Below are 20550 nucleotides of genomic sequence, written 5' to 3' on the forward strand. Positions count from 1 at the left end.
GAAACATCAATTGATGATAAGTATCTAGCTCTCTAGGGATACATGAAAAGCTGGAAACAGCAATATAAAAGCTCTTAATTGAGGATTAGTAATAGCAGTGAGAATAAAATTATACTCTTCATCCAAAAAGCTATACACATTTAATGGCAAGTTATTGTGATTTCTTTCAGAGTAACTCTCAAAGCTGATAAATTAGTATTTTAATATAATAATAGACAAGTAGTCATGTGTTTTACAATAAAGAGTAAGGTAATGTTTTTAAAGGGATCCTAGACATTTTTTTCTTGGGCTCCAAAATCACTGCAGATGGTGACTGCAGCCACAAAATTAAAAGAGGCTTGCTCCTTGGAAGAAAAGCTATGACAAACCTAGACAGCATATTAAAAAGCAGAGACATTACTTTGCCAACAAAGGTCCATGTAGTCAAAGTCATAGTTTTGCCAGTAGCCATGTATGGATGTGAGAGCTGGACCGTAAAGAAGGCTGAACGCCAAAGAATTGATGCTTTTGAACTGTGGTGTTAGAGAAGACTCTTGAGAGTCCCTTGGACAGCAAGGAGATCAAACCAGTCAATCTTGAATATTCATTAGGAGGACTGATGCTGATGCTGAAGCTGAAGCTCCCAATACTTTGGCCACTTGATTCGAAGAGCCGACTCATTAGAAAAGACCCTGATGCTAGGAAAGATTGAAGGCGGGCGGAGAAGGGGACGAGAGAGCACAAGATGGTTGGATGGCATCACTGACTCAATGGACACGAGTCTGAGCCAGCTCCAGGAGATGGTGAAGGACAAGGAAGACTGGTGTGCTGCAGTCCATGGGTCAAAGAGGAGGACACAACCGAGTGACTGAACAACAAAGACATTATTTTGGGCTTCCAGGTGGCACCAGTAGTAAAGAACCTGCCTGCCAATGCTGGAGACATAAGAGACTCTTGTTAGATGCCTGGGTCAGGAAGATCCCCTGGGGATGGGCATGGCAACCCACTCCAGTATTCTTGCCTAGAGAATTCCCATGGACAGAAGACCCTGGCGGACTACAGTCCATAGGGTTGCAAAGAGTTGGATATAACTAACATGACTTATCACAAAAGCACAGACATTATTTCCTAATATTCTCTGTAATGTGTAACCCCTAATTTTCTTAAGTTAAATCATACTTGGGAAATAATAGCTAAAATGTATTGAAAGTCTTTGTATAATTTTATCTTCTCCCTATAAAAGATTAATATTGTATAATGCCTTCTTTTAACATAAAGGGAAACCAAGTCACAGAAAACAGATGTGACTTGAGGAAGGCAACCCAGACACTTTGTGGCAGAGCACACTTTTTGGCTAACTCTTGAAACCAGGGCTTCCCTGGTGGCTTAGCTGGTAAAGAATCCGCCTGCAATGTAGAAGACCTGGGTTCGATCCCTGGGTTGGGAAGATCCCTTGGAGAAGCGAAAGGCTTACCTACTCCAGTATTCTGGCCTGGAGAACTTCATGAACTGTATAGTCCATGAGGTCGCAAAGAGTTGGACATGACTGAGTGACTTTTACACATACACACACACGAATCCATGATCTTAGCTTTATTTTATCCTGACTCAGTTCTTCCTGGACTCTTTCTTTTTTTTAATTGAAATTAACCATTTAGGATCTACTAACTACAGTCTGCGGGCCAAACCCTGTCTGTAACTTGTTCTTATAAATAAAGTCTCACAGGAACACAGCCAGCCCATTATTGCCTAGCTGCGTTCACACCATAATGGTAGGTCTGAGTAGTTCTGACAGAGGCTCTAAGGCCCTTTAGAGAAAAGTTTTGTCAATCCCTGATTCAGATAAATGTGCCAAATGAAGCTTCTGGAGTAAGAGTTAAAATAAGGACTATATACGAAGACATTTAAGTGGGGCCTATCCCAAAAGTGAGACCAGGCCATTAACCAACAAGTGCATGAACTGAAACAAAGAATATATTATTTCCTTATATACAGCTTCTGAAGGACGGGCTTTGGCATCAGGAGATGTCAAGCCAGCAGACACACTCAACATATGAGTCACTGACAGTCATCATTCAAGGACATACTGACAGACCAGGACAAGATACTGCACAATCTGAGTGTGAGCTGACCACTTTCTTGTATCTTGAAGAACTCTGGGCTGAGCTTTTGATCTTGGCGTGTCATCGGAGTGGATAAAAGTTTTCTGACTGCAAGAGTGAAAATCAGGCCTTCAGACCCAGAAGCCCCGGAGGGTCCCTGCCCCAGGCTCCAGTGGCAAAGAAACTCTTCTCTGAGACTTTGTTGGAAAATCACTCTCAAGCCTGAGTCTTGGCCTCTGCAGTTCCCCTTAGGCCTTTCCCGGGTCCCACAAAGAATGACCATCACACTAGGAGACCCCAGGCCCTCTAGGCTGGGTGGTACTTGCAAGCACACATCGCCTTACCCGCGGGACAGGTGCATTACCTGTACTCCCGCTCCTGCAGAATCTCCACGGGGTCCAGGCCCTGGGGTTTCTGGACCGGGCTGATCCGGCTCTGCTTCTGCTGCAGCTGGAGGATGGGCGAGGGCTGCCCCGGGGCCGGCTGCGGTACGGAGGGTCCGGGCACGGCAGCCGCGGGCGGTGGCGCTGCGGCGGGGGGCGCGGGTGAGGGCCGGCCGCTGGGCGCGGGCACCGGCAGCTTCTGAGGGGGGCTCGGGCCGCTCAGCTCTGGCCCCGGGCCTGCGAGACAAGAGCGACATGGGCAGCTGGGGAGGGAAGGTGCCCTGTGCCCACACCCCGCCTGCCCGCCGAGCCCCTCCCAGGGGGGTGTGTCTGGGGATGGGGACAACGGAAAGTCTCAAGAGAAGAAAACAGGAGGGAAAGGAGGAAGATGAGGAAAGCCAGAAGAGAAAGGGGGAAAGGGTTAAAAGAAAGGAAAAAGAAAAAAAGAAGCTGGCATCTATCCCAAAGGGAAATGGCCCTAAAATGACTCTTAGGTAATTGATTAGGGAATAGAGAGCCAGTTTTTAGTGGAGGTCTGCAGTGGGTTTTTAAAAATAATTGCAGGTGCATTTAGGGTTCTGAAAAAGCAAGGGAGTCACTCAGCGGTCAGATGCAATCTGGGTGTGGTCCCCAAATCACATTCTGCGGACTACACCACAAGCCCCCTCCTGCCCAATCTGGAACGTCCCGCTGTAGAACCTATGCTTTACATAATATAGGCAGCAGCTCGCCAGTACTCTGATGTGAACTGAAATAAGCACGCATTTTTCCTTAATGACCTATAAAGTATATTTATATTTATAGGCTTTATTGGTACATCTAGGGAACTTAAATTTCCTACTACATGTTAGAAAATATTTCTAAAAACATTCAGTGCAGGGGAAATAAAGAATCTGCTCATTCCACCTAAGAAAACCCAGCAAAAATTAAGATTCAAGACAGCATTTTTCTCATCTTATTAAAATAAAGGGCTATGTAATCATTAAGTTTATTAAAATGTACTTGATTAGTTAATTTAAAGCAATTTCCCACATTAAACTTTAGGAGTCTCAACTAAATTAAGAAGTGTTCCATCTCTCCACCAGGTGAATTTTTACTTATTTCAAAGTTATAAATAAAACGAGTGATGCTACCAGATGAGTTTAGTAAATTAAAAAAAAATCTCAGTAAGCAGATGTTAAAACCTCAAATAGGCATTCTTCCAAGTATTTTCTGTATCTGTTCAGAGAAATATTAAAATTATTAAACGGTAACAAAAATAATCATCTCTATACTTCAGAGTGACTTATTAATGTACCATACAAAGACATACATTATGAAAAATTAGACATTTCAGTTTTGAGCAAACACCAGTGAGAAGTGGGCTTAAATGACAACCCAAGGATAGCAAACATTCTGACAAGAGGTGTGGGAAGAATTAGAACAAAGTGCCGGGGAAACTACAGTGTGTGTGAGTGTGTGTGTGTCTGTGAGCATGAGCGTGTGTAGCGGTGGTGTTCTTTCGTTCCCCTCCTTCTGAAATTAGGTAAAACTTTCCCAGAGACTTAGGGCTGGATGAGACTTCCCGAGGTCATCTGTAGCCTTGTTCTAGGATTGATGACAAGTTCTGGAGGGAAAAATGCACTTCTTGTTTGTTTTTTTTTTGTTTTAGGCACTATAGATGTACTATCATAGTAAAGAGATCCTTCTCAGCTAAGTACATTCTGATTCTTTTTCTGAACGGGAGGTCTTTTACATAATGCAGAGCTTTTCACAATATTTCAGATTTCGAGTTCCTTCCGTTCATATGGAAGAAACCAGTTTATAAACATTAACTCTCAGAGTTGTTAAGCATTGGAATAAGTTATGGAGGGACACTTTTGATTATTTTTTCCCTCAGGATCTTTAAAACAGGGGAGTTTTTGTTGTTGTTTTTTTTTAATCTGAGTTGCTTTGAGCCAAAGGAGAGGAGATACAGATTTCTAACAGTTACTTTAATAGTGTGATTCTATGAATTTCCCTAATAAGCTCAAGAAACTGGTAGAGTTAAATATATTTGAAGACTTGGTATAATAAGCACACTAAATAAATAAATGTAACACATTGAAGCCCTCTAAAAAACCACCACCTTTAATAGAAAGAAAATCTGTGTCCTACTGATAACATCATACTAATTATCCTAAATTCAGTTTTCAGAGTGCTTTTCCTCCTTTCAAAATTTGAATAAGTTATCAATAAAAGCCATAATAGTGCAAGAGTGCACATATTTCACTTACTCTGGATGCTTTCTTCTTTAGCATGATGGCTAGTAAATACCTGTGTAGAGTCATGCCGACTCCTCAAGGTATATTCAAGTCACTATTTTTAAAAACATACAATCAAAGGGAGGTATCCAGAGCATGTCTGATATCTCTGGTTCCAAATCTAGTCATTTTCAGCCTGTGACTTGAAACTAGATCTGACACATACACAGCTAGGCTCCTTTAATCCGTAAATACAGAGACATTCTTATCTGGTTGAAGGACCCTTAAAGTTAAGACGTAGGTAGAGACAGACCCAAACATAGACTTAAATATTCAAATCTCCAATCTAAAAAGTATTCCAGCTTGCTGTGAACTGAAATAGGTACGTCTAAAGCACCCTGTGTCTTTCTAAAAGAACCGGTAAGTCATACCGATCAGTCGTGGGAGCCTAAGCAAGTTACTTAAGCCCTGGTGCCTCAGTCTCCTCAGTAGAATGGAGGTAATAACAGTGCCTTCCCCCTGCAATGGGGAAGTGAGGATTCAATGAGACAGCATGGTCGCATGCTCAACCCCCAGCTCTGGTCATTTTTTATTGCCATCAAGGACACCAAAGTAAAGAAGCCTAATTTAATCTCTCAGCTTTTCAGCTGAAAACTGAGAAACTCTACGGCAAAAGAAAGGTTTTCAAGGAAATTTGGTACTGTATTAGCTAGAAGCTTTGAAAGGAAGCTCTTCAAGAGCAAACTTGAAAATGTTTCCACCGTTTAATACAATTCAGCACAGATACTCAGATAAGTCAACCTGCCATGTGCTTCCTGCTAAGTCCCCATCAGAGTCACTTACAAGCAAACTCCTTTCTAATTAAACACTGCCAGTTCATTTACCGCATGGGTCTATTTTCTCCTCTGACCAACAGGTTATACAAAAAATTCTCCTTACAGAGGCTAAGGGACTGAACGCAGCTGCCTGTCATTAGACACGCCCAGAACACACCTACTTAACCACGAGGTGTTCTTTTGCTGCTTGTCTTTCAGGAGCTGAGCTGCCTGAATGGTTTGCTCTGTATCAACAGAAAGCATCTCTCGACAACCAGCACACTCGTGGTCTGCAGAATGATAAGAACTCACATCTTGGTATCTTTAGATCAAAGACAAATTACGTTCTTTAGCTATCTCCTACTCTCTCACCAATATCAACAATTTAGGCTTAACTGTCTGAGGTACAAAATATGTCTTCCTGTCAGTCCTCACTTTAGAAGTCAAGGTAGATATATGCCCTGACACTCTTGAGGGGTGTCGTCCCATTGCAGCTAAGGGAGGGGAGAAGTCTTCATTAGATGTCTGAATCCAAGAAACAGGTAAATAAACTTCTTAAATTACCTAAGTCTCACATGTACAGAATTTCTGTACAGAATTCCCACTTTACCTTCTGGTACAGAAGGATGTTTATGCAAATAACTGTCTGTGCATTAGATAAGGATTTAAGTGGATTCCAGAGGTTGAAAAGATAAATGTAATAATGAGGCTTAAATGAAGCATACTAAGAAATTTTAGATGACAAAAGGAAAACAAAAAACAAAAAAACAAAAATGAGAGGGGCTAGGAGGAGAGTGACAAGCACTGAAAAAACCAGCAATAAAACTCTTGCTTTCTACCATGAAATCTTCCTTGTCCACCGCATAAAAAAAAAAAAAAAAAACTTTTTCAGTTCCTATTTTGAAATTTGCTTTGGTCTCCAAAAAGAAAAATGAATCAGAATTGGAAAATGATGGATTCGATTTGAGAGGAGCCCACAGCAGGCAAGGACTAGTGTCACTCATCTGTTCAGTGCACACTTCCTCTGGTTAAACTGCAGCTCTTGGGTGGTGGCTCTGGCGCTATCACTTTTGGTGAATTCTAACTTTGGAGTGGGTTTGAGGCAGATCACCCCAGCCAAAAAAGCTCTCTTTGCACATGAGTGACACTAGCAAATGGGACGAAAGAAAAATCACAGCTACCACCAGGAAAGTAGACATACTTAAATTGATTTTTTTCCCCCTGAAATATTGACAGAGGTATTTATAAGCAATTATGCTGCTTTAGTATTTTTTTTTAAAAGGAGAAGGATAAACAATTAATAAAAGTAATGTTCTCTTAAATAAAGAAAAACTTCTTTTGGCCTTACTTGAATTTGTCCAAAATGTCATTGCCAAAAAAAACCCACAAAAAACCAAAAAGCCATTTTCAAGGAAGGTGATCATTTCCCTATAAAATCTGAGATTTGGGGGACAAGATCAGAAATGTAACCTCCCTCCTGATGGCAGGAAGGGGTCTGCTTTATTTGAGGAAAGTGTCTTCTTTTCTCCTTTGTCCGCAGTCTCTTTGCCTGCTCTGGCATATTGGCCTGAGTAGTTTCATTTCTAATGCAGCCTGATGGCTGGAGATACAAAAAACACAGTGAGTAATAAAACGAGTTTCCCCCCTAACGCCAGGAGCCTGGCAAGGGAAGATGTAGGCATCAGGTAAAGGGAAAAAAAGTAATAAAAATAAAATGGAGCCTTCCCTTTTGGAAATGATCCAGAAAATACACCCAGGATTGTGTTGGTTAGGACGTGGAGGATTTGCTATGTTCAAGTATCCAGGTAACTGAAACTCTATCCTCGAAGTTTTACTTCATCATGTAGTCTCCTTCTTGTGACTTTGGAGGAAATGAATCATTTAGCTTTCTGCCTTCTTAAATAATACCCTGGCATCTTTTCCTGCTGTGCCTAGGTCATTGTTAAAAATAACAAACCTCACTGAGGTCCGTGATGAGGGGCTACCCTAGGGACCAGCTGCAATGCTCGAGGAAGTGTGCCTCTGTGACAAGGTCCCACAGTGGCCTTTCAGGAGGCACAGACTTTGCTCCCTCCTCTTAAGCTACCACCTCTCCAACTGTGACCACTAAGCCTCTCCTGGGGACTCCTTTAGTTAATAACGCTCCTTGGATACTGAGACGCGGGCTAGCAGGGTCACCAGTGTTGTTGACATTGTGTCCAGAATATGAATACAAGGCTCTCGGTAAGGAGCTGAGATCCTTTTCCTTTCTACCCACAGGCGTGCGATGCCTGCACGTGGTGCACAGACCTTGGGACAGAGCCTTTCCCTGGGCGTGAGCCTTCTGGTCATGAGGGTGCCAGGGCGGGGCAGAACGTGAGGCCCCTGGCGTTGAATCCTGAGTCTCCGCGCTCCAGATGTGTGCCACGTGCACCGTGCTTATTAGTGAGCGTGGAGCAGAAGGTTTGCTGGCAGGCCCTCAGGAGGTACAAACTACACATATACACAGACGTACACTTCTGATTCTCTCTGGCGGCGTTCCTAAGAGCTAGAGTTTTTGCAATTTTAAAGCCTCTAGACATACTGAGTGTTCAAACTACCACCTAATGCGCAGCTTTCCTATACAACCTTTACAGTCACTGATGTTTGGTCCCATGGGGTCCTCCACCTACCAGAGCATCGCAGCCCACACAGAGAAGTCTGGAGATGACACGGTACTTTCGTGCTCTTTTGAAAACCATTCCTAAGGCTCCATCTACAATTAACAAGACGAGTTTACCCTTTCAGTAGGCAACTCAGGGTTTCCTCTACCAGGAAAGAAACATCTACAAACTCAGAAGGAAGAACAATAGTAATTTTTAAAAAAATCATCTGAACTCTTTCCCAATGTCTAAGTCCCAAAACCTAAGAAGAAGACCAATAATCCCAAACCAGTAGCAATGATCAGATGTCAGGGCTGACCCAAATGAGAGGGATCCACTCACAGGAAAGGGTGTCACTGACAAGGAGGGACTCTGGAACTCAAATTCCCTGAGATTCAAATTCTCTGGAATTCAAAGCTCTAGTAGAACAGAACCATAAACCTTGTGCTTATCCAGTGGCTAACAAAAATCCTCCCAGAGAAAATAACATTCATGGAAGCTCATCCCATAGCTCCCTGAAGCTCTGAATTCTCTCATCAGGATCAAGCAGACCACCAGCCCATTACCAAAGACTATCGCATCTCAGCTCCTTATAGAATCAGCCTCAGCTCTGATGCCAGGGTCTAGAGGAAATAGGCCATGTGGATTCTGTTACTCTATTATGAACAAATGTTACCGATGCCTCTATCATGCAGTATTCCTTACAATAATAATAATTAAAAAATTAATCCCGCCTGGCAAAATTACTTTATACTCTCATGCTAGAAAAGATTCTGTGTCCTCTGAGAAACTGGTCAGCAACTTCCTTCTGAGTGGCGAGGACCAGGCACCTGACCCTGTCCCCTTTCCTGACCACCATGCAGCTCCAGGCACCTTGGAAGCACAGATGCAGCCTTCACAAGAGCTCCTGGGCCCCCACCCCCATGGCTGATCTCCCAACTTTGATTCTACTTCCCTCTGTTTCTGAATTTTCTACTTGATAATTTCTTTACCATGGGTATGCTTTCTTGCAAGCCTCCTCAAATGCGTTTTCACAACCAAAAGGATAGAAAGAAAGAAATCAACAGACACAAAATAGCTCAAGGAGAGGAGATTCGAGACGTGCCTGCTGGCAGTGGAACGCACCACGTGCAGGGGTTCCTAACCTGGCAGGGGGTAGGGCGGATGGGCTTCCGACAAACCTTGAAGCCCTTGAAAGGGAATGCAAAGTCACAGGGGACTGCGCTTTTTGCTTAGAGCCACAGCTCACACCAGAGTCTCCAAAGGTTTAAGAAGCACCCCTCTAGGACCCACGGCAGAGGAGACCAAGAATTTTGGCCAACTAAGCAAAGCAGACAAGGGAGCCAGCGAGGTGCGGCAGAAGGTGGCCCTGGGCTGACAGCAGCCCAGCACTTGTGCGTGCTTAGCCGTCCTTCTCTGAGCTGGACCTTCGCATTATTCACTGGGTTGCATATTAACCTACCAGATGGTCTGTTGTAGTTAACAAGGGCCTGCTGCTGCGGCTGAGGCTGCTGCGGCTGAGGCTGGGGTGGGGGCTGTGGCGGCGGCTGTTGCTGCATGCCAGGCAACGTCCTTTTCCCCTGGACTGCAAGCTGCAGTGTTTCGGGGAGGGGCTGGCCGCGGGCCAGCATCTTGTAAGCTAAAATCTGGGCTCGGAGCTGATGCAGCTGGACCGGACTGAAAGGAGAGGGACCCCTGCTGGGTTGGTTCATCGCCTGGGGGTCGCCTGGGATGAGGGGTCCTGGCTGGCTTGGTGGCATCTGTGGTGGGGTCGGGCCGCCTCCTGATATAGGGCTGGACACATGCTCGGGGGCTCCCAGCGGAGACGGGTGTGGCGACATGTAACCTGGAATAAAACACAAGGGCAGAGGTCACAGGCTGCCCCCCATGACCCTGAAAGAGAAACATTCCTGGAGATCCTGATGATTTTCCACAACAGCATTGACTGATAGAAATTTAAAGCATATGTAACTTAGTAAGTATGGGATTATATATAATTTAAAATATATGTGTGACAAATATATATATAATTTAAAGAAACAGACAAAAGTAATTGCAATAATATATAATTTAAACCAGCATATCCCTAATATTATCATTTCAAAAAATAAAAATTATTAGATTTTACATTTTTGTTTCCGTATTAAGTTACTGTACATCTCCACTGGGACTAGTCACATTTCAAGTAGTGGATAGCCCGATGTGTCCTAGAGGTGTCCCTGATAGCTCAGCTGGTAAAGAATCTGCCTGCAATGTGGGAGACCCCGGTTCAATCAGGTCAGGAAGATCCACTGGAGAAGGGATACCCACTCCAGTATTCTTGGGCTTCCCTTGTGGCTCAGCGGGTAAAGAATCCACCTGCAACACGGGAGACCTGGGTTGGGAAGATCCCCTGGAGAATGGAAAGGCTACCCATTCCAGTATTCTGGCCTGGAGAATTTCATGGACTGTATAGTCCATGGGGTCACAGAGAGTCAGACACGACCGACTGACTTTCACTTTCATGTGTCCTAGGTGGTGAACTAGTAGTGGCTGTTGCACACCTAGAGGAGGGCACAGGGGAGAGTATTATACATTAAAAGGAGCTCCAACCTAGAGACCAGAACCTGAGGGTGTCCGCTATACTGCAGTGCGGAATGAGGACTCTCTCATGGGGACATTATTTGGTTTATTATTATGCACTTAATGGATAATTTGCCATTACTGAGGGCCTCCATGGTTGCGGACACTAAGCCAGGCATTGTGCATGCTATTTCAGCCGAGTTTTCCCTGGAAACAGAGCCTGATGGAAAGACTGAGTGCAGCTGATATCTGAAAGGTGCAGGGACACTGACAGGAGTGTGGAAAGGTAAAATAAGGAAGGGGTGGAAGCCAACAATGAGTGCATGGTTAAGTCAGTTGCTGTAGTGCATGCCTGAAGATTAACCTCATGCACAAAAGCTCTGGGATAAAGTACGTAACTTGCCTCCCTATTATCCCAGGGAAGGAGCTGGGGTATTTATACTCCATCACTGGTCGCTGGTTATGACTCTGGGGATCATTAGTCCCCAGGGACTTTGCCATGAGTGTGTAAGGTGGATGCCAGTAAACCAAAAGCAAGATGGCGGTCTGGCCAGTAGATATAAGGATGATGGGAGCACAGAAATGGTAAGAAGAGTTAGAGGGATGTCAGCAGAATGGAGTATACATTTTTTTTTCTACAATCCTCACAACACCCCCGGAAGATATGTGCTGTCACCTCATTTTTTAAAATGTCACACAATTAGATCTTGGTAATTAGACACACCATGTCACACAATTAGATCTTGGTAACCAAGATTCACCTGATTCCAAGCCATATGTTCTTTCCATGGTCTAATGTTAATTTTGTTGTATTAATATAAAAATAAGTTAAAGGCTTGAAAGCTTCCAAAATCTTCTAGAGCTATTCACATGCTGCAAGCTAAGTTGCTTCAGGTGTGTCCAACTCTTTGTGACCCCCATGGACTGCAGCCCACCAGGCTTCTCTGTCCATGGAATTTTCTAGGCAAGAATACTGGAGTTGGTTGCCATGTCCTCCTCCAGGGGATCTTCCCAACTCAGGGAATCAAACCTATGTCTCTTACATCTCCTGCATTGGCAGATGGGTTCTTTACCACTGGGGCCACCTGGGAAGCCCAGAACCATTTACAATGTAATATAAAAATGAGAGTAATCTGTTTGGGTGATAAAGAGACTTAAATGGAAAACTTAAGAATACTTAAGAAAGAAAAGTCAAAATGCAACAAAATTTTCAAGAGACTTATTTCAAGAGATGAACTGTAGAGTCTGGCCAAAGAATTCCTGGAAAAATATAGGACTGCACATTGCTGAAGGGAGATCCAAGAGGAAGGAGAGGACAGAGTGGTTTGCTGTACCCCAAAACACTGTCTTCCATTCAAACTGAGGGCTAACTCATCAACTCAAAGGCATTCTAAGACATAGTGTAAAATATTAAAGTAAAGGTCTTTGCCATTAATAAATCCACCGGCATCACAATTATTTTAAAGGTCATCACATAGGTGTTTATTAGGCATCTGCTGTGTGTTTCAACACTTAATCAAGTTTGAGCTGAAGCTGCTCTCTGTATCCGCATGGAATTACAGAGGCTCAGCAATATCTGACCCACGCTGCCTGGGGACTCACCATCATCATTTGAAAGGCTAGAGAAAATAAAGGATACAGTTCCTTTTATCTCAAATTGCCATTTGGAGAGGGAAACAAATTTAGCCTGATCCCCTAAGACAAGAGTAGGTTTTGTTCTATCAATTGGTGAGATGTAGAACTCCATTCAGAGTAATCCTGCCCTGAAGAGAAATGGAAAAACCACTAACTCTTCATTCCCGAAATCCCTACTCTATAATCGAGCACAAAAATCATGCAGGCATTAGGGTTCTACTTGATCATAGAAGTTAGCCTAAGAAAATGCCCCTGCAATCAGCCTGCAAGATGAGCAGAAATTCAAACCCCAGGATGTTATTTATAACAATAAACATTTTCAAAGAGTATCAATAACATACACTTAACTTCATCATTAACATTTTTCCTTCTTAATGAGGTTAAAATTCACCTCCAAATTGTAATGCTGGTGCAAAATGGTAGTTTGTTCATTATGAAAGCACCTCCCTAACACCTTTTTGCCAACCTTGCATCTATCACTGTAAGAAAAATTCCTACTATAGCTACTGACATTTCATGGGAGAAGGGATACAACCAGGTGTTAAAATGGGTCACGTCTCCTGCCTTCTGGACTGTCCTCTTTCCTAAGGTCGTCACCAATTATAGCTTACCCGTGATAAATCACAGGATGCCTAATACAACTGACCAAAACATTAGACAATCTAATCTAAATGTAATTGTGTAACACTATTCATCAAATTGTTCTTTTGAACTATGACTCCTGGCATGGCAAAATTATAAAGATGAGACACTTAGTTGCACTAAGTACAATAATTCATTTTACCTCAAATTTGCTAAGAAAGAAACTAAGAGTGAAATAAAAATCATTTTCCAGAATTAATCAATACAACAAAATCTTCCCTTAAATGTGGTAAGAAAAAAACTGGGAGGGTGGGAAAAATTGTTTCCTAGAATTTACAGTAGATGCTAATAGAATCATTCTATCACAGTATGACATTAAAAATGTGACAGTGTTTCAGTTAAAGAGAGAGAAATTTCTTTTTATTTTTTGACATGACTAGCATTCCATAAAACTTCAGGAAAAATCAGAAAAAAATCTAAATCATAAAACAAAATAACATATTTGCATAATTATCTTTGGTTGAGAAAATGGTGAAGAAATTGCCTGAGAGTAAACATACCTTTGTCTGTAGGATGACAGTGGTGATGCAGAATCTGCTTTTTTTGAAATCTGGTTTAATTTGCTCATTTAAAAGTCGTCAAAAAATGGCAGTTTTTCTTCCCTCAGCTTCAAGGGCATTATCTCCCCAGTTTCATCTTTTTTGCAGAGAGAGAGGCAATCAGCCTCTCTCCTTTTAATAAACTTGAGTTTTCAAGTGCCAATTTTATATGAGTTTTCTCTTTACACACACACACACACACACACAAAACATTAAATATTATATACTTTCCTTTGAAGGCTTTCTCTATCCAGTGGACTAAAAATAAACAATGTTATCATCGGGACCATAAGGTACACAATTTAGTATTTATTGAAGGAAATGGTTTTGCTTCTCAACCAATACCTTAAAATAACCTAATAGGTTGCTAGGTAGTTAAAACTGGCAGTTTTCTGATCAATACCACACCTCTTTGGACCTGTGTGTTTATAAACGGCTTCCTACAATGGAGTTTTTAAAGATATATGCTATTAAAAAAAAAAAAGATATATGCTATTATGCAGTCTAAATTCTTTTTAGCTCATTATATAGAATAATACTGCATTATACCAATACTACCTTATTCAAAAGCATATTTTAAATAACGAATTCCCCAGCTTACAAGGCACTTTACTCTTCTAGAGAAAAATATTACATTCTAATTCTAATTCCATTTAATTAATGCAGACTTCTGCATTTCAAAGTAATTATAACTTATTGAAGTTATATAAAAATTAAGATCTATTTAAAAGTGTTTTTTGAATACACAAAGTTCACTTCTCTACCTAATTGAAAAAAGTTTACTAAATATCCAGTTATGTGCTAGACATTGTGCCAAGTGTTGGAAATTCCAAGAAATATCATCATTCTAGAAGTCCAAGAAAGGAACCAAGCAATGAAAGAAATTTTAAGATACATAAAAGTAAAATGCCTCACTTATGATTCATGCATTTCAAGTGTTTTCCTTTGGCATTGTCCCAGGGCCCCACTATTAGAAGTACTGCAAAGCCAGGAGCAGACAGAGTCAGCATCTGGCTTTGAGAATCACTGAATATAACTCATCTACACCTCCCAGGTATTAAAAATGAGATCTACATTAGCTCTGTAAAGGCACCTGTCTCTTCAGAATTTAAATGATAAACCTGAAAGTATTGTCTTAATACATTCTTACCCCTGAATGGCTCAGATTTTTTTCTTCTGTACCTGAAAAAGTCCCAATTACCCAGTCTGCTTTTCTCTAACATGGTCAGGATTTTACGAGTCATTTGTCACACTTACATCTGCCTACCATCAAATTTCAGATCAGAGTCTAGGATCTTCAAAAACCTGCTGGAATATTAGTGAAGATGTACTCCTATGCCTCCATGAGTTGCTTTTATAGATATATATGTATGTATGTATTTAAGAGCAAATACAGGGAGATCTCTGGCAGTCCAGTGGTTAAGACTTCACCTTGATTGTAGGGTTTTGATCTTTGGTCAGGGAGCTAAGATCCCATATGCCTCATGGCCGAAACACCAAAAACATAAAACAGAAGAATACTGTAACATCTTCAATAAAGACTTTAAAAATGGTCCACATGAAAAAATAAATAAATAAAAGTGAATACATGTCTCTCCACCTCCACAGTCAAAACGTCCCCTCAGGTGGATGGACATCTGATCAAGGATGGAGGAAAAAACTCATATACATTAAATTACAAAAATGTATATACAACAACACATAAAGCATACACTTTGAATTAGAATATCAACACATTAGGTTAATTAGCGTTGGATTAATCATGCCCCTGACATGCTGAAATGCCCATACAAGTGATTCTGAAAAGAGGTTACATTATATCTTTGGATATACTTTCCACTATCTTCAATATGCCCTCCACAATGAGAGGGAAAAGCACCAAGAGAAGAGAAAGCTGCCATATATTGATTTGGCCATTACTGTGGGTGGAACTGTGGGTGGAACCCTGTCCTCTATGAAGCTATATTGAAGACATACCCCTTAGTGCCTGTGACTGTGACCCTATTTGGAAATAGGATCTTTGCAGATGTAACAGAGTTAAGATGAGGTCATACTGGATCAGGGTAGATTCTGATCCAGTGACTGGTGTCCTTATAGAAAGAACAAAGTCTGGATACACATACAGACATGCAGGCTGAATGTCATGTGGAGACCAAGACAGAAACTGGAATGACAGATCTACAAGGCAAGGAATGTCAAAATAGTGCTGGTGACCACCACAAGCTAGGAAGAGGCAGAGAAGGATTCTTCCCTAAAGACTTCAGAGCGACCACAGCCCTGCTAATATCCTGATTTCGGACTTCTGGCCTCTAGAACTTTGAGAGAGAATACATTTCTATTGATTTAAGCCAACTGGCTTGTGGCAATTTGTTACAGTAGCCCTAAGACACTAAGCTAGCCATTCACCAGTGACAACAGGCTATTCCACTGCCAGAAAAAGCCACCTTACGAAGGAGGAGTGTACAATTCAAGGGACATGGGTGGCTCATCCTGCTATCACCCATCCATGCCATTGTTGGGAGGCAGACCTGGGTCCTCCTTCTGGACCTGTCACTTACTGGCTGTGCAAGCTTACAGAAGCAAAATAAATTTTCTGAGCTTTAGCTTCACCACCTATAAAACTGCAGTGATACAATGTATCTTACCAGATCAGGGCAAAGATTCTGCGTAAAGTACACAGTGTACTTTGCAGAGTGCTCAGACGCAAGGTGGCCAATCAAACTACTAGAATTTTGTAAAGAAAGTTGCCCTTATCAAACATAAAGTTGTGTTGGTGGGGGGTAAGGGAAGATTTCTACAGGGAAAAGAAACCTGCCGGACCCCATCCTTAGACAAGTTCTGTTCTTTGCAAGTCATAATGAAAATAACAATAGGAAAGATGAAAGACTATGATATGGAGCCCAAAACAGGTACGTGGCAGACACAAACCTTGGCTGTGCTGATCCATCGGACTCTGAGGAGGGCCCATTCCTGGGTGAGGTGGTCGCATAGCAGTGCCTTTCATGGATCCACAGTGGATATCTTCAACCCCCTTGTCGTGCATACCATCCATGGGCTGAAATATTTACAGGACATCAGTTAGGCACCTTTTTAAGGCACAATATTTCTATCCGGTGATTTAAGATCCCATTCTATAAAGGCTTCAAAATTGTGGCCCAATCATCTATTATCCATGTGATAGCCATATATTTTTACATTTATATTATATATATTACTATATACTACATAGATTTCATAGATGGGGACAAAAAAATAAATAAAAGACTACACCAATAGGATCAGCAAAGCTACCTGTTAAGTCAAAAGTTAAAGGCTTTAAACAGTTGAAAGGTTTTTGGTTATGTCAAAACCTGCAAATAAAAATGAAGTCCTGTTGACAAGGCAGACAAATGTAAACTATTCTTCTACACCCTTTTTAAGTAAGTCCTGAAACCTGCTGTATGTTGAAGTGAGTCCAAAGTCTCAATGGAGGAAGAAAGACTCTTTGAAATGTCTGTGATGATCTATTTTTTGGGTAATTTTTTTTTCATCAGAGGGGAAGGAACCTATGGAAAGTTTAAAAGTTGAAACCAGAAAGTTCCATGGCAGTTGGGAAAAGAAAAACAGACGGGTAGAGCAGTGAATGGGGATAAATACCAAAAGGGAAAGAGGCTGAAATAGATGAAGCTATACTACAGAGGGAGGAAGAAAGAAAAAAGGCAAATGGCAAAGTTTGGAAAAGAAGAACACAGGGGCTGGAAAGAGGGCTTGAGGCCTTGTACGCAACAGACACACAAGAAACAGCCACTGAATGGACACTAATCCAATCCAGAATTGGGCAATGGAGCATGTGTTCGAGAAAGGAAAAGTCTATTCCTCCTCAAACTGGAATAGCAATTTTCAAAACAGCCTGAAAGGAATATTTCCAGGAGTTTATAGAAACCAAATGACTTTGAGCAAGAAAGTATGAGTGTTTGCAGTTTTGGAGAAAGGAAAGTTAATTTCTGCAGAGTCAAAAGCATGCACTTGAAAAGAGGAGAAATTTACCATAAAGAGGATGTTCAGAAGAAAAATGGGAAGAATTTGGTATAAAGAGTGTCTCTGAGTCTGTTAAATAGTAATAATAGAGAGGAAATCAAAGCAACACAGCAGATGTATTTAGGCCACTTGTTTATTTATTTCCAGTAATGTTGAAAAGCAAAAAGCTGAAGCTCAGAGGGAGACGGAGGAGAAAAGAAAAGGAATAAAGCTGCCTATAAAAAGATTTTCAGAAAGTGAAGCATCTGGTCAGCAGGTGTGAACTCCAGGCACTTCACCATGTCCTCACCCAGGGAATTATCTGAGGGTCTGTGGGCCGAAGAAAAGCAGGATGAGAAAATGCAAAACTTGCAGAATGAGAACAAAACAAAAAAGAGCATCGATGGGGGTAGAGAAGATGAGAAAATGTGACAAAGATGCTAGGGAACAAAACAGAAGGGATCAGAAGATATAAATAAAAACAATTCAGAACATAACAATGACCTAACACTTACGAATAGGTTTAACTTTTCAATGCTTAAATAATAATAAAGGTGAGCTAAATATTTCCTTCAAATCTTATCTTTCATTTCGAAGGTGAAAGCATCCTTAAGCCCTCTCAAAATTATTTCACCTACCTGTACTAAGGTTTGCAACTGACAGATCCAGTCTATAATATAATCCTCCAATTAATACAATATGAACACAAGACAATGTAATGACTTTGATATGTCTATATATTCAATATGTCTCCTAATGAATATGATATGGAAAATAAGCATTTCTTTACATACCTGACAAGCTAAAAATCTGTATTTAAAAGAACTCAAAAAAGCAGGGAGAGACCTTGGAGATATTATAGGGCTATCCATGATATAGTTAAATGAAAAAGAAGTCTCAAAGTAATTAACAATGATGATATGGCTCGATTATGGTAAAAGAAAAAAATTTAAATCTATCACCTGAATATGCAAATCTATGCTTAGATGGTATTTTTGTTGAAGCTGGAGAAAAGTAAGGTGCAAAAAACGTATATACAGTGCTCACTTCGGCAGCACATATACTAGAATTGGAATGATAAGATTAGCATGGCACACAAATTCATAAAGTGTTCCATATTTTTTACAAAAAGAAACACATTTGAGTCAGTTCTAATAAGGTGGATGAACCTGGAGCCTATTATATAGAGTGAAGTAAGTCAGAAAGAAAAAGAAAAATACTGTATATTAACACATATATATGGAATCTAGAAAGATGGTACCGACAATCCTATGTGCAGAGCAGCAAAGGAGACACTCGTAAAAAACAGACATTTGGACTCAGGAGAGAAGGCCAGGGTGGGATGATTTGAGAGAATACCATTAAAATGTGTACATTACCATATATAAAATAGATGACCAGTGCAAGTTTGGTGCATGAAGCAGGACACCCAAAACCAGTGCTCTGGGACAACCCAGAGGGACAGGGTGGGGAGGGAGGCAGAAAGGGGGTTCCAGATGGGGGGATACACATGTACACCTATAGCTGACTCATGTTGCTATATGGCAAAAACCATCACAATATTGTAATTATTCTCCAAGTAAAATTAATTAATTAATTAAAAAATACTTCATACAGTCTTAGTCAAAATTTAAGGAAAAAAAGTATGTACAATAAGCTGTTACCTGGGGTGAACCACTTATTTAGATCAATATGGTTTTACTTTTCAAAATAAGTATATATTAATTTTTTTTATTTGAAAACTGTCAAATAACAAAAATTTGTGAAAAATTAATTTTCCCTTCCTGGGCTGCAATGCCTTACCTTAAAACTGACTCCAGTCCTACCAATTAAAGAAAAGACTTGCACTTTTTTGCAGTAACCTTCCTGTTTCAAACCAGTATCTTCCATCACTACCTTATCTACCTGTGATATCATCCAAAAAAGATGTAAAACGGCCATACATCTCATCAGGCCTAACCTTCAGGTAACATACAGTGGTTACTCCTACTCTTCAACACAAATTGTCACAGATTTTGTCTGCGTTCTCAAAAGGCCATTCTTTTTCACATCTCCTACAAAGCCATAATACCAAAGTCACACTGCTATGATCATCCCCACAGCTACAACCTGAATCTCACAAATGGCAGATTATTATAATCTTAATAACAACTGGGCCTGGGCTCTACAAAATCAGAGCCCTCTTCCAAAACCAGAAGAAAGCCACTTCACAGGCAGAGAGCAAAGTGCATTTTCAAGGATTCCCTAGAAACTATTTTATTTCTATCAAGGCTTTTCTGAAAATATGCTTTAGGAAAAAACTCACTTTCCCTTTTCCTCTTTGGGACCTATGAGATCTTTTCAGGGAAGGATAATTTTCAGTATGTTACTCATAGATGGTATAAGTTACTTAACAGACGTAGTTGGGGGAAAAAAGTAAGACTTACTCCTACTTCTTCACCAAGTCAAAATACCTGCAACCCCCAATCCACAGAATCTGTCAAAGCTGCATATTATAGCTAACATTTTTTTAAAAGCCAAGATCAAATCTTCCTGACTGGTGTAACATCTGTAACCATAAAAGAGCCTAATAATGTATATTTTTAATAAGGTACAAGATAAGAAAAAAACCTAGCTGATGCTCTTGCTAACCACAGTAGAAAAAAAGAGTCGGGGGGGGGTTGGTTATCAGGGATTATTAGCCATCCATGACTCAGAAGACAAGACTGGGAAGGAGAATGGACTCACCTTGTGCATCTGATGCAGGCCTTCCTGAGGGAAGTCAGCAGACCCCATCGACGGCATAGGGTGTGAGACACTAGGAGGCCCAGGACTTGGCCCCATCATACTGTGGACGGAACCGGGGGATGGTCCAGGTCCCGGACTGGGCCCAAGAATGGGTCCAGGAGAGGGTCCCGGCCCTGGCGAAGGCCCCGGGTGGGGCATCGCGCCAGGGTCTGTGGGCGTGGACATCTACTTCTCCTGTCTCTGCCAGTCGGTACAGTGATACTGAGATGGAAAGAAGAAAAGAGAAAGGGATGTTTTAAACATGATGTTAAGATCAGAATAAAACAG

At 41.3% G+C, this 20550-nt stretch overlaps 1 protein-coding gene across 4 annotated transcripts in view; it reads right to left on the bottom strand.

Annotated features, from left to right (window-relative positions):
- Nucleotides 1-20550, bottom strand: part of SMARCA2 (SWI/SNF related, matrix associated, actin dependent regulator of chromatin, subfamily a, member 2) — a 175166-nt gene that overhangs the window by 141392 nt on the left and 13224 nt on the right. For all 4 annotated transcript variants that reach the window (XM_043891441.1, XM_043891442.1, XM_043891443.1 and 1 more), the window contains exons 2-5: nucleotides 20224-20484; nucleotides 16429-16555; nucleotides 9585-9968; nucleotides 2446-2701 (exon numbers count right to left, since the gene is read on the bottom strand). In XM_043891441.1, coding sequence (XP_043747376.1) covers nucleotides 2446-2701; nucleotides 9585-9968; nucleotides 16429-16555; nucleotides 20224-20448 — 992 coding nt within the window. In that variant the 5' untranslated portion in view covers nucleotides 20449-20484. The remainder of the gene's footprint in view (nucleotides 1-2445; nucleotides 2702-9584; nucleotides 9969-16428; nucleotides 16556-20223; nucleotides 20485-20550) is intronic.

Source organism: Cervus elaphus, chromosome 29 (genome assembly GCF_910594005.1).
Source record: "Cervus elaphus chromosome 29, mCerEla1.1, whole genome shotgun sequence".
In the NCBI taxonomy this organism is placed as follows: Eukaryota; Metazoa; Chordata; class Mammalia; order Artiodactyla; family Cervidae; genus Cervus; species Cervus elaphus.